At 37.2% G+C, this 17,322-nt stretch overlaps 1 protein-coding gene across 2 annotated transcripts in view; it reads right to left on the bottom strand.

Moving 5' to 3' along the window:
* Positions 1-17,322, bottom strand: part of LOC138695801 (nucleolar protein 4-like) — a 927,536-nt gene that overhangs the window by 89,983 nt on the left and 820,231 nt on the right. For both annotated transcript variants that reach the window (XM_069820005.1, XM_069820004.1), the window contains exon 4: positions 5,132-5,183. In XM_069820005.1, coding sequence (XP_069676106.1) covers positions 5,132-5,183 — 52 coding nt within the window. The remainder of the gene's footprint in view (positions 1-5,131; positions 5,184-17,322) is intronic.

Here is a 17,322-nt window from a genome sequence, read left to right on the forward strand (position 1 = left end):
TTCGTTTTCGTTCCGATTCTCGTTTCCGGTTTATTGTGAACCAGCCTTTATAAAAGTTTAGCGGCCGCATCAGTGCCAAAGAAACTCTCGATTGGCAAATAAACTCACAGGTTAACACAGGGATATAGTTTTATTTTTACTTCAATTTTTATTGTACCTGAATTTTTTAATGTATTTCACTCCCACTCCCTCTACTAGTAAACTTCCAACCTTCCTCTACACAGAACCAGGCCGCGTATGCAGTCAAAGTAAACAGTACTGTAGAGAGTATAGTACGTTCAAGAAATACGTTCGCGTTTTCCAGTGACGAAAGAGCTTTCAATATTGAATCATATTTTCGCACAGGTACTGTCGTCCGTTTGCCTACGCCGCATTCCGGTTTCCCCCACTCGCTTCTGCTCGCCCCTCTGTAAAGGCTAGTGGCTGGGCTGTCTTAGCTCTTTTCTAAAAACATTAATTTCTGTTAGGAATTGTACGTCTACGTAATATTATACAAATGTTTAAAATAACTTAAATAAAAGGGCCTTGTTGAGTAATTAACTGTCACGTGATTTCCCCCCTTTCTACGATCCTGTGACATAACCACTTGGACGGACAGTAGATAGCATGTCTGAGTAATTTTATTTTTTCGGATCGGGCAGAAGTGAAGATTGAATTTATAGTACGTAAGGTACTCTTTTATAGAGTAGATACGGAATTATTTTCAACATGAGTTACTAGTACGAAGGATGACACAGGTAATTGGAATTGCACACATTAGAATTGAAGCCTGTATCGAAATGAACGGTCACCATTTTGAAAAATGTGTTTAAATATCTTTTCTCTTACATCATTTTAATAATGTCAAAATATGTGCTGACACAAATTTTGACCACTCGAGCGCAATTACGAAGGCTGTAAAAAATAAGTTTCCCTGGGGCCGTTTACAGAAAGAGAACAAAATTTCATGGAAAGTTTTATTGGGACAGATATAGCAATTGTTGGGTTATTTTTCATCATATTCCCCGCCAGAATTGAGACATTTGTCATTCAGTGGGAACAATTTTTGTATTCTTGTGTCGTAGATGTCTGCCGTCTGGAATCGGAACCAATGTATCGGTACATGTCTTTTACACGAGTTGTTTCTGCGCGCTTCCAGGATTTCACAGGTCTCCAAATGTGAGACGGCTATACTGACATGTGGTTTCTGCATGGAATGATGGCCCTATATCAACAGTCCATGAAACTCGAATAAACTCATTTCGCCACAAATAGCGACACGTGCTGTTCCTGCAACCCCTGATTCATGTGGACATATCATTACCAGCTGACAACTATGATAAGACATCATTAGTTTTCTAACATTAATTGTCGTATTAACAGATGGGATGAGCAATGAAACCTCGTTACAAACTATTTGTTGTGTTTATTAAACGTATTTAATGCGAAAATAGAATGGATAAAAGACAACTGAGAAAAGAGACCCTTAACCTTTATACTTTAAAAGGACAATAACGAAATGACGTCACTACATCTGTCCACGTAAAAATACTTATGTAATCCTCATCGATGCTCGTTCCACAATAAATGTTCGTGAACTAGTGACGCCATTAGGGGGACGAATTTCTGACGTAAAGGAATTCAGAACTTCCCAAGTTTCACCTGAATGTGAAAACAGAAGAAAGCAAAGGCCACGTATTACAGATTCCATATCTAGGGTCCTATGTTTAAAGAAATATCATCACACGTAATTTGATGCGGTAAAACAGAATGTCAAAGGTTTCAGAGGGTTTTACAGTTCTAAGAAGTGTAATCAAATGAATGAATGAATGAATGAATGTTGGCCATGATGTCCCATGTTGGGCACCGGCCTCCTGTGATGGGGTTAGAACCCCCTTCGATAGGGATGGCTCAAGTGTACTCGCTTGGTGAGCCAATACCTTACTGTAATAATACCGGACAGCTGTATACTAGCAGCATTGGCGTGAGTGCCTAAAATAGCGGACCTGACATCTAGCGCAGAGGGATGGAATTACGTCCACATATACAAATATTAACATAGCGAGATTCGGACTATTGTTTAAAACGTGAGTTACTAATGTGGAATAATATACGAAACACTTAAGAAATGTTGAATAATATTTAATGTAAAATTATTATCTTATATCAAAGCTGCATATTATGATAAATATTGCATACTTCATATTACTTTCCGTAATTAATTGTTACATTTTTTTTCTTTGGTTTACCGAGACAAAATCAATCTGATATTAGGAATGAATTTACGGTAATGTTTTATATACGAATTGCTGACAACTGCAAAGATAAAATTGATAGTAATCTGATGCTTGTAATAATTAGTAAAGGCATGTGGACAACAATAAAACTTAATTTGATAAAACCTTAAAATCCAATACATTTTAACTTCTATTTATTTATTAGGTCTAAATAAAAAAACTAATTTGTATTTTTATATCAACACAAAGACTAAGGAATTAGGCCTACTAAAGAATGTTGTTGACTTACGTTTTATGAACTGTCGAAAATCGAAAGTACGATTTGGAGCAATTTGTAATGCTGCAATTGTCACAATTATAAACAGCACATATACACCCTGACATTTTAACACTAGTACTAATTCATAAAACTATTAACAAATAAACTAGCCCAGCAACAATATACATTGCAGTTGATTACAGCTTGTTTCGCGAGTATCTCCATCCCGGCAGGTAGGTAGCAGCACCAGCGTCGTTCGCACGTAAAACTGCTAGCTGTCAGGTATTATTGGTGTAATGTCGAGAAGCATATCGGTCACGTGGTTAACATCAACAAGGTCGGGCTTTGTCTTTTAACGCATGCTATAGGACTGAATTATGAGATAAGTGAAAAGAATATTAGTAACATTAAAAACAAAAACAGTATTTGAAAAATTAGCAAAATACGAATAAAAATTAATCGATCATGGATGACGAATGAACTGTGACAGATTGGCACACAACAAAACGCAATACCAACCGAATGGACAACCAAGCACTGGACACCTGAAGAACTTCCTGTGTCAAGTGTGAACAGAATGGGTCAAAAGGGTCTTTACAACGTCATAATAATAATAATGTTAGCAAAAACGTCCAGGTACAGACTGAGCTCGAGACCCGATACTAGACTGTGGTAAAAACAGACCTCCCTTTGAGACAACACTAAAAAAAAATAAAACTTTCACACTCAGTCCCCTGTAGCATGGGAAATATAATAGGATGCGAAACTGCGGTCAGCACCGTCTGGCGGCAGGGGGCTCAAATAAGATGATCAGCGCCCAACGTCGCAGATAGTGAACATTAGAACTACGTGTTGGGTACGTTACCCAGAGTTCTCTATTTATCCGTTCGAGACGTTGCTCGAGGAGACAAGATGACAGCCAGAAACTTGCTAATAAGTGAACATAAAGTGATACTACGTGTGTGTATAAGCAGTGTATGTTAAACAGTGATGTTTATGGACGTTGTAAAAATAGTGTTGTAGAATGTATTGTAAAGTAATAGTAATATAATAAATTATTGAACTATCTACGTAGTTCTTGCAGACTTTTCCATTGCGCTCTACACTAAATACCCAACGAATACAATCCCAATTGAAGGGTACATGGGAAAAACGATCAAGGTCCACCAAAAATCGAAATTGAGTTAATAATGCTACCTTATATTGGAAAGGAGGTACTATCATGTGGTCTAGCTAGTAATAAGAAATAATCGTTCTTGACATTCCACTACGTCAATTTCTATTAAATACATACATAACAAAGTATTAAGTGCTTAAATTTTAAAATTCGTTTTTCTCGAAACTTTCTAAAATGGACCTTGATCGTTATTCCCGTGTATCCTTCAATTATCTAAACTTTTGCTTTATTTTCTGTCTCTGTCTGGTTATATTTTAATTGGGTAGTGTAAAATAGATCGTCTCTTTTATCTTCCTGTTGGCTCCGATAAGAATTTTCAGTAGAAGATGCTATGAGGAATAAAAATGTAAATGTTTTATTTTAAACTGGGTTAGTTTTGAATATCGATGAGGGTGGGAGGGAATACTTTCTGCACAATTTAACATTTTCGTCACCAGGTGCGCTGCTAAATGCATGGAGTAATTAGCTTTTATTTTCGGCACTTGGTGCGCTGCTAGATGTAATAAGTTCGCCTACGCCCAACAGGTGGCAAAAAGATCAATTTCTACATTAGCGCCTCTAGCATGTGTTACGGGAAACTCAGTAAGTTTCGCATCCTATTATATATTTATCCATGCCTGTAGTATGAAAGGTAAATTCTGCATTTCTCGTATGAAACAATATTTAACCTAATGTAATTCTAGTCAGTGTAGCGCAGGGAAAGGTTATAAAATTATAATTAACTTATGGCTACGCGTTCCAAAATTAAACGACCTCGTTTACACAGGTATGTGATGTCGAAACCGACAGTTTGGTATTTTCTCGCCTTCTTCATACTTGGACAAAATGTCTGCGTGTATGGCCCAGGGCTGTCTACGACAACCGGATGTCCTGTAAGGGGTTGAAATACTATTACCGTCGAAAATAGAATTCCGCAATTGTGTTACAAAATACTTTGAAATTCTGAGAACCTGTACATTCTGTTTCAAAATCAAACACTATTTTCTGAGAACGAAAGCATCAATAACCTACGTTCAACATAAATAAAGAATATGGTGTAATTAACATGTGCAAATAATGGTTTGTGTAATATAACGGTGAAGTTCCAAGAATTTATAGTTGACAGCGACAAATTCCGGAGATATCAGATGACATTTAAAGTAATGCAGTGAGTATCCATTCTGAAAATCCTCTGAGAGATCAGCTGCCCCGAAGTTCTCCCCTTTCTTCAGCTATCATTCCACTATTTCTCTAACATTCGCCGTTGTCCCGGGTGGCTAGACGCCTATCACACTAGCCATTAGATTCGAGGTTCGCGCGTTCAAACCCGACCAATTGCAATGGATTTTAAAAAGCGATAAAATCCTTAACACTGCTTCTTACAAGAGTGAAGTAAAGCTGTGAGTCCTGTGTCATAGATTTACGTCCCTGATAGAGGGTGATGTAACATTAACCAGATAGAGCCCTTCATCTTTTGGACTTGAGTATTTAAATTCTTACCTGGAAAGTGATCGTCATCTGTCACATCGGGCTCAGGTGTGGATACGTTGTCCTAAAACAAAACAAAAGCGTCGATTCAGTTCACGTAGCCTAGGTTACAGCTTTCACAAACAGAGATTCATTTCAACAAGTTACAGTCACAAACACAGAAAGAAAATTTACATTATGGTTTATTTAACGACGCTTGCAACTGCAGAGGTTATATCAGCGTCGCCGATGTCCCGAAATTTTGTCCCGCAGGAGTTCTTTAATATGCCAGTAAATCTACTGACATGAGACTGTCGCATTTAAACACACTTAAATGTTATCGACCTGGGTCGGGATCGAATCTGCAACCTCGAGCACAGAAAGCCAGCGCTATACCGACTATGCTACCCAGGCCGACAAACAACACATAAAGTGATCATGGATATTTTCAGTTACGAAAATTTCTCACTTTTAGGCACTTAGACGGCGCTCGACGTGTCAAAGTTTAACTTTCTAACAAGGAAGAATCTTTGCTCTTCAGCCCCTCAACTCAAGGTGGAGAGGTAGATAAATTTTGAACCTTTTGAGCTGTTGCAAGCCAGCGATATGATGATAAATATCTCATTAGTTACGCGAAAGATCACTTACCAGACTGTAGCGCCGTGAGACGGCAAGAACGTTATCCGCGAGAGCTGGCGATTTACTTGCCAGACTATAGTGCCGAGGGACTGGAAAAAGTATCGGTCCCTTATGCAGGGTGAGTCAGGAGAAAAGTTACATGATGTGGGGGTGATAAGATTGGTGTTTTTGAACAAAAAAGTTTATATGAACATATACCCTGTATCTGACATACAGGTGTTTGAAAATCACGATGTCAGTCTCATGTTCTTCATCAGAACTCACATGCGAACGCAACCAAAACTATATTAGGTTGTAATATTGTCTTGATTGGCTATTTCCATGTGCGATGGGCGTTGAATTGTTCGCGATGGAGTCATTTCTTGGCCACCGAGGTCACCCGACTTTACTCCATTAGATTACTGTGTGTGGGTTTGGCTTAAGAGCAAAGTCTACAAGCGCAAAGTGGAAACAAGGGAGGAACTTCTAGCTCGCATTTTACATGCTTGTGCTCAATTAAAGGAATGTCCGAATCAGCTCAGATGAGGAGCACAGCAACTGTCTATAGGAACTGCAAAATGCACTGAAGTTGACGGTGGACTTTTTAAAGAAAAGTACACAATTACACAGAATATAAGGTAACAATCTTTTAATTTACTATCACCTGCACTTTCCCGTTACTCATTGTTGCGATTAGTTTTCTCCGAAACCGTTAAAAAAAGAACATATGTTCATATAAACTTTTTTGTTCAGAATCACCAATATTATCCATCCCTCAAACCATGTACCTTTTCTCCTGACTCACCCTGTATTTGACTCTCTGTATATCTACAGGAAAAATTACTGTAACTTTTGAGTGGTCATCCGAGATATTTCAGACATGGTCGAGGAAGGCTTCCTTAAACTCAGCTAACACAACAATATGAAAAATTCCATTTCTGACAAGGGACAATGACAAAATGTAATGGTGATTGCTAGAGTTAAATTCCACATATACGAGAAATAATGGGTCAACTTTGAAGTCTTTTTAAGGAACAATGTTCTAACATGACAAAAAATTGTACGTTACAAAACCCCTAGGTTTCTGTCATTCAGAAGTACTTACTTACTGGCTTTTAAGGAACCCGAAAGTTCATTGCCGCCCTCACATAAGCCCGCCATAGGTCCCTATCCTGAGCAAGATCAATCCAGTCTCTAACATCATATCCCACCTCCCTCAAATCCATTTTAATATTATCTTCCCATCTACGTCTCGGCCTCTCCAAAGGTCTTTTTCCCTCCGGCCTCCCAACTAACACTCTATATGCATTTCTGGATTCGCCCATACGTGCTACATGTCCTGCCCATCTCAAACGTCTGGATTTAATGTTCCTAATTATGTCAAGTGAAGAATACAATGCGTGTAGTTCTGCGTTGTGTAACGTTCTCCATTCTCCTGTAACTTCATCCCTTTTAGCACCAAATATTTTCCTAAGCATCTTATTCTCAAACACCCTTAACCTATGTTCCTCTCTCAAAGTGAGAGTCCAAGTTTCACAACCATAAAGAACAACCGTAATATAACTGTTTTATAAATTCTAACTTTCAGATTTTTTGACAGCAGACTAGATGATAAAAGCTTCTCAGTCATTCAGAAGTAAGTCATATTAATTTAAATACCTCTAAAAATTCATTTCCCTCGGCCAGATCTCAACCTACAAACTTGAAATATAACAACTGACGTGCGAAGTAACGATTCAAACATCGGAGACATCCATGTTAAGTAGATATAGGCCTAATGATAATGGTTTTTAAGTGGGGTGTTTAGACTGCAAATGTTTGTTCTAGACGGAAACCACCAGTGTACGAATACAATTACATTAGCACATAACCATCTACCTCCCTTGTTGGCGGATGTGACAATAGCACATTGTCACGCCGTGCAATCTTTCTTGACCCACTCTGTATAAGTCCCGGCCTCTGTGGGCTGAAGACCAGGGTGTGGGATCTGCAGACTATCCCGACGATGATCTCATTTAGGGAAACGCCTAATAACAATGTGGCAGCGTTTTGTACTATAATCGAGGATCCAGCAACCAATGAATAGTGCATCTGCGTCAAATTTATTCATGATCCATAGTGTTTATATAATAACTTGCAGCGATTATATAACGAACTGGAAGATAGATGTTTTGATTGAAGTTCATGTGTCAGGTAACCAATGGTAACAGCATTAGGCACGCTACAGTGAATACCTTTTATGAATTTTAAAAGCGTAAGGAAGCATTATACAGATATTCAAGCGCTGAAAAAGACATATGAGTGAACTCTTAGAAATTAAAAAATATACGCTAATAATATATTAGAGGTGTGTCCCTAACATAAGGTATTACCAGGGCCTGGTATTTATGGAGATGACGAAAATCACGACATAATTGATATACAATAGATGTTTACTGATCTTTACGAATTAAGTGATTCTGATTAATAATATGCGGATAAAACAATCGCGACAAATCGTGAAATAGAGTTTAAATAAATGAATGAATGAATAAATAAATAAATAAATAAATAAACGAACTAACAAACAAACAAACAAATTAAATAAATAAATAAATAAATAAATAAATAAATAAACGAACAAACAAACAAACAAATTAAATAAATAAATAAATAAATAAATAAATAAATAAATAAATAAATAAATAAATAAATAAAGTATACTACTGAAGTTGAAGAGGAAAGCGATTTGCGAGCTACTGTTTGAGAAACAGTCCAGATAATGCCACAGATTTCCGCTTGTGTAAATATGATCTGGAACGAGAATTCCGGAGACAGCAAAAGATGTTAAGGGTAAAAGAAATCACATACAGTAACTACTTCGATCTATTTGAAATGTGTAACGAGAGAAAAATTTATGCAGACTATTAACTCAACTTTGCAACATCATCAATCCACATCGCCCATAAACATGCCTTGAAAATAAATTCTTATTCAGACAACAAATCTCGTTTTACTAGTCCGCTGCAATCAACAGTCACTTACACCGTTCTGCCTGTGAGATGCTCGAATGCATGCAATTCTTCCTGTATTAAAAATTCAGAGCGCATACACGACGTCTATAAATAAATGACTATCGATTTAATTGCTGCATCCGAAACAAATGACGACATCTCTCTTGCAATCAATTTGATACAGACATCCTTACAAAACACAAACGAGAATGGCTTGTACAGTGAATTAAGTCACTTTTAATGGCCGAAAGAATCGATTGTATTAATTAGTCTTGCTTGAATGAAAGGCTATCGATAAATTCCGCTGAAGACGATCACTTCGAGCCTACTATATAACGCATTGAAATATGTTTACTCAGTCGTTTAAAACGAATAATATGTTGATACATTCCTGTACTGAATAAAAAGAAGTCATTTGTATTTTTATTAGTGGAAATAAGTGAACGATTCTATAGATTATATACAAGCTGCAAAGTACACTCTACACACATAAACACAACAAGTTCTCTTCTATTTTACGCATTAGTTTTGATGTAATGAAACTATTACGGATCAGTTCATCGAATTCATCTCAATCTTTACTTTTAGACAACAGCGAAAAAGTTGAATAAACAAAAAGCCGATGAAGTTGAAACGTTGCTATCAGAGGTCTGCATCGGATGTTTTCGCTCGAGCGCCAAGTAGTTCATAGCATAATCCGATAGATAGCACACATGCATGATGGGTAAAATTGTCACGAGCGATAAATCCTCGAACGGTATAAGCCGAGCGTTAGATATTCGTTCTTGTTACAGTGATGAACTGTGTAGTAACATCATAGATGTTTATCATTTCAAAACTTTGCAGTGTTTAACTAACCTCTCCATAGTACAACTACAAAACTTGCTTTAAAATGTAATATAAATGTTGTAGGTAAATGTTTCCCCCCCCCCACACAGGAGTGATTTTGTTTTTGCCACATCTGATAGATGTTATTGGATGTAAATGTAATTATTGTAAACAGAGAACACAATCACGATAATGCAAGAACTGTATCACGTTTTCTAGTAATAATAATAATAATAATAATAATAATAATAATAATAATAATAATAATAATAATAATCTCTAATAATTAGTGTATCAATCTTTGCGTCTGTAACAGTTGTGCAGGATGATTATTCCTTTTATTGTATTTTCTGTGACGTTATCTCTGTACTAATATTGTTATTAATCTACTGCTATATCAATAATATTTTGTAAAACGTTTCTACATTGTCGCAGTATATAGGCGGAACACTATGTATGGACCTATCATATTATATATGTGGTAAATCAAATATTGAATAATTATTAATTAGCAATAATAACTGTATATCGACGTTTTTCATACTATTTTATTTATAACTTCATGTTCCTGTTTTGGTACGTTCCATTGACTGTTCCATTAAACGTTTGCCATAAACGCAGAAAATAAAGCCTTATTTTTACCGTGTGAGCAAAACATATGTGTATCTTATCTGTCGCCTTCCATACAAGATAAGACATGTCGGTGAGATGACCTTGTACTGTGCTTCTATTTATTACGAGCGTATCACGACCGATCGTATCTCACTCCAGGGTGCGACACTCGACCGAGATCCATCGAGCGATTTAACTCCAATGCAGCACTCTGGTTGCTATGGTAACACAGTTCATCTGTCTATAAATTGAATGAACATCGCAGTCCTTGAATAGGACATCCACCATACCTGTGTCTAATTTCAAGTGACATCCTGATACTGCAATGAGGTCCTTAATACAGCCAGGCCTGTTGGTCATTGGTTCGTGTTTCGCAATCTTGCAAAGGTGAATTCCTCAATTCCACACTTATTCGCATTCAGAATAACACAGGACTTGCAAAAACATTTTTTAATTTTTTGGACAAAGCGCTGAAATTGCAACGAAGCATAAAAACAGGTTCTAGACTACCACATGTAAGTTAAGTAGGATATATTTTGCAGCTTAACAATACATTACTAGGATTCCTGGTATCTTTGGAGTTGGCTCGATTTAATGTAGGCTATGAAAACATACAAGAGAACAAATATGGACTATTGACGTTTTTAATACTTGGCCAGATATTGCCAACGAAAGAATTCTGAAACGAGAGTGACAAAAGGGAATAAAGTATTCCAAAAATCTTTACTCAGATCACTGAGCACGAACCCGAGACTCCAGTATGACATGGCAGAATCACACTTTAATTTTCCTCCTAGTGCACAATACGAAATTAATTTCTATGGTCACCAAACTCCTGCTAACAAAAGAACATAATATGAAGGGTAATTGCTCGTTTACTAAAAAGGCATAAACTTGAATTGGCTTTACGACACACTGTTATTGTATGTTATCAAACTGCAGAAAGAAATATTCTGATTTCCGGAGCCGACAAAATGCACGAAAAATATTTCGTTCTTTCTATTAAGTGGTCCACGCTCATTTCTCTGATATGCAGAAGAACATAAGATATGTCTGGAAATAACGAATAGTTACTGGCGACTATGAAATAATAATAATAATAATAATAATAATAATAATAATAATAATAATAATAATTAGTCCCGCAGGAGTTCTTTTATATGCCAGTAAATCTACTGACATGAGCCTGTCGCATTTAAGCGCACTTAAATGCCGTTAACCTGGCCGGAATCGAACTCGCAACCTGGAGCACAGAAGGCCACGCTACCAGGCCGACTGAAAGATTGTAAGAATGAGAAGGGGTGGCCAAGAGGATTTCTCTATTGTGTTGTTCACTGATAGGAAGGAGTTGTTGTTATCCGTCTTGGAATGTAAACGGTACAGGGTGTTAAGAAAAACCAAATACTCTACAATGATAATACCGGAAAGTTCACGGTAAAAGTGGCGAATGACTCGCCAGTGCTATCTAGCGGCAGGGATTGTAGACATCGAAGATGACGTGACGAATAGCGCGTTGAACTGTGATATGAGCTTTATTCTTAAAAAAAAAAAACACATGATGTCCTAGGGATTATTCTCATTATAGTTGTAGCCTACACAATGTCAGTTAAATGTGGAAATGTTTGTACTTTGTTGTGTAAAAACTATGCCTAGCAAAATATGATAGATCTTTCTTCAGATTTCCAAAAGATTGAGATTGGGAGTAGTCATGTAAACACCAGTAGAATAGTACTTTTCTGTTACAAGATGATGCTGATGAAATGTTAAAATGTTATGTTTTATTTAACGACGCTCGCAACTGCAGAGGTTATATCAGCGTCGCCGGATGTGCCGGAATTTTGTCCCGCAGGAGTTCTTTTACATGCCAGTAAATCTACTGACTTGAGGCTGTCGCATTTAAGCACACTTAAATGCCACCGACCTGGCCCGAGATCGAACCCGCAACCTTGGGCATAGAAGGCCAGCGCTATACCAACGTGCCAACCAGGTCGACGATGCTGATGATGATTATGATGATGATGACGATGATGACGATGACTACTACTACTACTACTACTACTACTACTACTACCGGCACTAGTTATTTGCTTTTGTCTTCTAGGTGTGCCATGCTCATATAGGTAAACAAACGCAGACAGATTTTAGTTAATGAGGGTTAAAAGGGTGCGTCAGCTATCGCTATTTGCGTCCTTACCTAAACTTCTTCAAAAAACAAAACACAAACGATATCATAAGCAAAATGTGAGCATTAACTAAAAACGCTCTCAACAGTTCTAGACAAACGTTTAAAATTAGAGGGATAGAATACATTATGTACAAAAATCACAAAATATATTCGGATCACTTTTGATTATCGGACGTCAATAACCATGATTCGAAACAATAGGGGAAAGTAATAATAGGGTGTAATAAATTAGAAAAGTATACCGAAGTTTTAAATCAGTTGTAGGACTGTTAATTTTTTATTGTTATAGAGTATTTGAAAAAACAGTAAACAGTTACGAAAAATTATGCAAAAATTAAAAAAAAAAACTTAAAAAAAAAAGGCACTAATGTCGAAATAGGCATTTTTAGGAACTATAAAACCCCTTTATTTATGCCTATATTTCCATAAAAAATGTAAATATTAAATCTCAAGCCTGTATGTAACAAGGAAAAAAAAAAAAAAAAAGGTTTTTGTCTAAATTCCGCTCTCTAGTGATATGAGTCAGAAACAAGAATGCGTTTACATCTTGGACCAGTTGACTACTTCAGATAGACACAGATTAAAATTGCGAAAATATAAAAATATCAGTAATTGATTAACTAGCGGACTTACTCGTCTTAATTATGTAAGTTTGTGCGGCTTACAGCTGTTTCGGTGCTTCATCACACCATCCTCAGAGCCTACTAGATCTCGGCGTCATCTCGAACTTCTCTGCCTGTTATGTGGGTGCATTTGATTGTTGAAAGGTGTTGAAAAGTGGAGTCAAATAGTGTGTGTGTACTAAAATTGATCTGTGTGTTGAGAATTTGATCGGGGTGTGTTTTAGTGTGTTTGTATATTTCGTATTGTTCTAGTGTGTTGAGTTTTTGGTTCTTGGGTGGTTTCGTTACGGTTGAAGGTTAACTTATGTTTGTTGTGTTGTGTATTTTTGGGTGGAATTCGTGTTCTGATTTGTGTGTCTTTGTTTGTTGTGTTTTTAGTTTTGCTATCTTGGTATTGTGTCGTTTCTTTTTTTTTATGGCTGATGTACGATATTATTTCGTTAGTGTTGTGTGCTAGATTTAGATATGTAGAAGAACCAAAACCTCAACACACTAGAACAATACGAAATATACAAACACACTAAAACACACCCCGATCAAATTCTCAACACACAGACCAATTTTAGTACACACACATTATTTATCATTATACACAAACGATTAGGGAAAACACGGAAATTTTACTTGAAGCAAGTAGAGCGATCGGTTTGGAAGTAAATCCCGAAAAGACAAAGTATATGATTATGTCTCGTGACCAGAATATTGTACGAAATGGAAATATAAAAATTGGAGATTTATCCTTCGAAGAGGTGGAAAAATTCAAATATCTTGGAGCAACAGTAACAAATATAAATGACACTCGGGAGGAAATTAAACGCAGAATAAATATGGGAAATGCCTGTTATTATTCGGTTGAGAAGCTCTTATCATCCAGTCTGCTGTCCAAAAATTTGAAAGTAAGAATTTATAAAACAGTTATATTACCGGTTCTTCTGTATGGTTGTGAAACTTAGACTCTCACTCTGAGAGAGGAACATAGGTTCAGGGTGTTTGAGAATAAGGTGCTTAGGAAAATATTTGGGGCTAAGCGGGATGAAGTTACAGAAGAATGGAGAAAGTTACACAACACAGAACTGCACGCATTGTATTCTTCACCTGACATAATTAGGAACATTAAATCCAGACGTTTGAGATGGGCAGGGCATGTAGCACGTATGGGCGAATCCAGAAATGCATATAGAGTGTTAGTTGGGAGACCGGAGGGAAAAAGACCTTTAGGGAGGCCGAGACGTAGATGGGAGGATAATATTAAAATGGATTTGAGGGAGGTGGGGTATGATGATAGAGACTGGATTAATCTTGCACAGGATAGGTACCGCTGGCGGGCTTATATGAGGGCGGCAATGAACCTTCCGGTTCCTTAAAAGCCATTTGTAAGTAAGTAAGTAACACATTATTTGACTCCACTTTTCAATACCTTTCAACAATCAAACGCACCCACATAACAGGCAGAGAAGTTTGAGATGACGCCGAGATCTAGTAGGCTCTGAGGATGGTGTGATGAAGCACCGAAACAGCTGTAAGCCGCACAAACTTACATAATTAACACGAGTAAGTCCGCTACTTAATCAATTACTTATATTCAAGTGTTGAAAGTAGTGTACGCAAGATTCAAAATAGATAAAAATATCAGTAGGCCTATTATTTAAAATCTTCCACTTAAATCGAATTTTCTGTTCTTTGAATTGTTGCAGGGAATGAAATGTGGGAGCCAAAGAGAGAGAGAGAAAGTCGTGTACATCTCCGCTACATAATCTAAGGTAATAACTAACCAAACCTTTTCTCTCCCGAAATCCCACGTTGATAAAAGGCCGTTACAAATGGGAAGTGCCTCCCGGGTTTTGTCAGTAATAAATCTGCAATGAAAACTACGCCACTTCCGGCTTATAAATGGCTACTGATCCGCCATTGCCGCAGGAAACACGCCTTATGCAAATCGTAAATATTCTCGGCTGTATCAAGTCTTCCTTCGTTCGGCTGCGGGGAAGCGGAGGAGGGGGGGGGAAATTGATAGCGATACGCGCAACAGGTGGTGTTTTTCAGCGCCCGCTCCAAAACATTTTATTATACACGCAGCGCGGCACCAAGACGCTGATTCCCTCGTTCCAGAATTAGCGGCCCGCGGGTTCAAAGTGGTTCCAACCCCGTGAGGGACTCTGCCGTTGGACCAGTGTTCGTCCCCTGACAAATCTCGAGAGATCAGTGACAAATTGAGACACACTATGAGTAACATTTGTTCCAAGAACGTCGGTTTTCCGCAATTCTGCATTGGTCACATTCCTCTACCACCTAACGGAATATTTTCAATGCCTTTTACAATATAAACTCTTGTTTTCCTTGCTTCAATAACATTTTACATAATTCATTACTATTAGCCTATTATTGCATCAATAACTACTGTATATAATAATAATAATAATAATAATAATAATAATGAAAATATTTGGGGCTAAGCGGGATGAAGTTACAGGAGAATGGAGAAAGTTACACAACACAGAACTGCACGCATTGTATTCTTCACCTAACATAATTAGGAACTTAAAATCCAGACGTTTGAGATGGGCAGGGCATGTAGCACGTATGGGCGAATCCAGAAATGCATATAGAGTGTTAGTTGGGAGACCGGAGGGAAAAAGACCTTTAGGGAGGCCGAGACGTAGATGGGAGGATAATATTAAAATGGATTTGAGGGAGGTGGGGTATGATGATGGAGACTGGATTAATCTTGCACAGGATAGGGACCGATGGCGGGCTTGTGTGAGGGCGGCAATGAACCTTCGGGTTCCTTAAAAGCCATTTGTAAGTAAGTAAGTAATAATAATAATTTATTTTGTATACAATTTCAATCACAGTCTTTCGTTATTTCATATATAATTGCGATGCAGTTTTAGAGTACGAAGGTAAAAAAAAATGTAATTTGGGGGTTTCAGAAACGCTATAATAATAATAATAATAATAATAATAATAATAATAATAATAATAATAATAATAATAATAATTCTTTATTTATACTGGCAGAGTTAAGACCATAGGGTCTTCTCTTATACTCTATCAGGTCACAAAATATACAAGCAGTTAAAATTTAACAAAAAGTTAAGGAACAGAATACTAACATATTACAAAAAAATAATAGAATAATAGCATAATAAAATCGGCACTAAATAACATGAAAATACCATAATAGAAAAAAGAAAGTAAAATACATTGAAATATAGTGAAAGCAAATCATTTAGTACAAATGGTTAATATGGAAAACGTAAGGTAGAATATAACAAAATGGAATGTAAGAAAATAATAATAAAAAAGAAAAGAAATACGAATATTAAATAAAATTCACAATAAAAATGCTATGATAATAAATTCATCAGCTGATAAAGAGAACAAAAAGGGGAAAGGAAGGAAAAATAAATATATAGGCTATATTTTTACAAAACTATCGCAGAGAAAAGGGCTTATAACTGAAAGGGATCTGAATTGAAAAAAATGCAATTTTAATTTATTTTTGAAACTAGACAATATCCGACAGTCTCTGACATGTTGTGGTAGAGATTTCCAGAGATGAGCTGCAGAGACGGTGAAAGATGAAGAGTAGAAGGATGTTCTGTGTTTAGGAATGGAGAGTGTGATATGATGTTGTGAGCGAGTATCTATTTCGTGATATGAGGACAAATTTTGAAAACGAGAAGCTAAGTAGCTAGGGTTTCAGAGTTTTGAAGAATATTGAAGAGTAACGTGAGACAGTGAATAGTTCTTCGCTCTTTGAGATGGGCCCAGGACAGCATATTTAGTGAAAGAAACTGATGTCTATTTCGAAACAGGAATTTGTCTTCAAGAACGGCATATATACATCTACTAGGAATCACGAGTTCACTCTGAAACTACTTTGATTTTTTTCGCTCTCACACTAAACAGACAAACGGTCTGACCCACGACGCGCAATCAACACTTCGCTGGAATTTACTAAAGCAACACAGGAGTCAACGTTGAAAAGACACTTACACAGCATTGAACCCCTGACCGCGGCTACATTGCAAGGTTAAAGCAGCATTCTTTCGGCTTTGCGTACACCGCAGAAGACTGGTGACAATTTCAGACAGCACAGTACAACCCTGATCAGTGACGTCAGAGAAAAGTAGGGGCGGGAGGTGTTTGTTCCAGCAGGCTCAATAACCGCAAATGAGGGGCCGCATTATACCCACGACCCGCGCGGTGTATATCCTTGGTCTAACATTAACTGGTTGTCTAATGGCTAAGAGATATAAAGGCAGGGCTTCCAGCTAATGTGTCCATTTAGACCCGTTTTTACGCAGTGCCGGCCAAAACCCGTGAACAAGTGAATACAGACCCATTACAGTCCATCGAGCG

This window comes from Periplaneta americana, chromosome 3 (genome assembly GCF_040183065.1).
Source record: "Periplaneta americana isolate PAMFEO1 chromosome 3, P.americana_PAMFEO1_priV1, whole genome shotgun sequence".
NCBI classification, from domain to species: Eukaryota; Metazoa; Arthropoda; class Insecta; order Blattodea; family Blattidae; genus Periplaneta; species Periplaneta americana.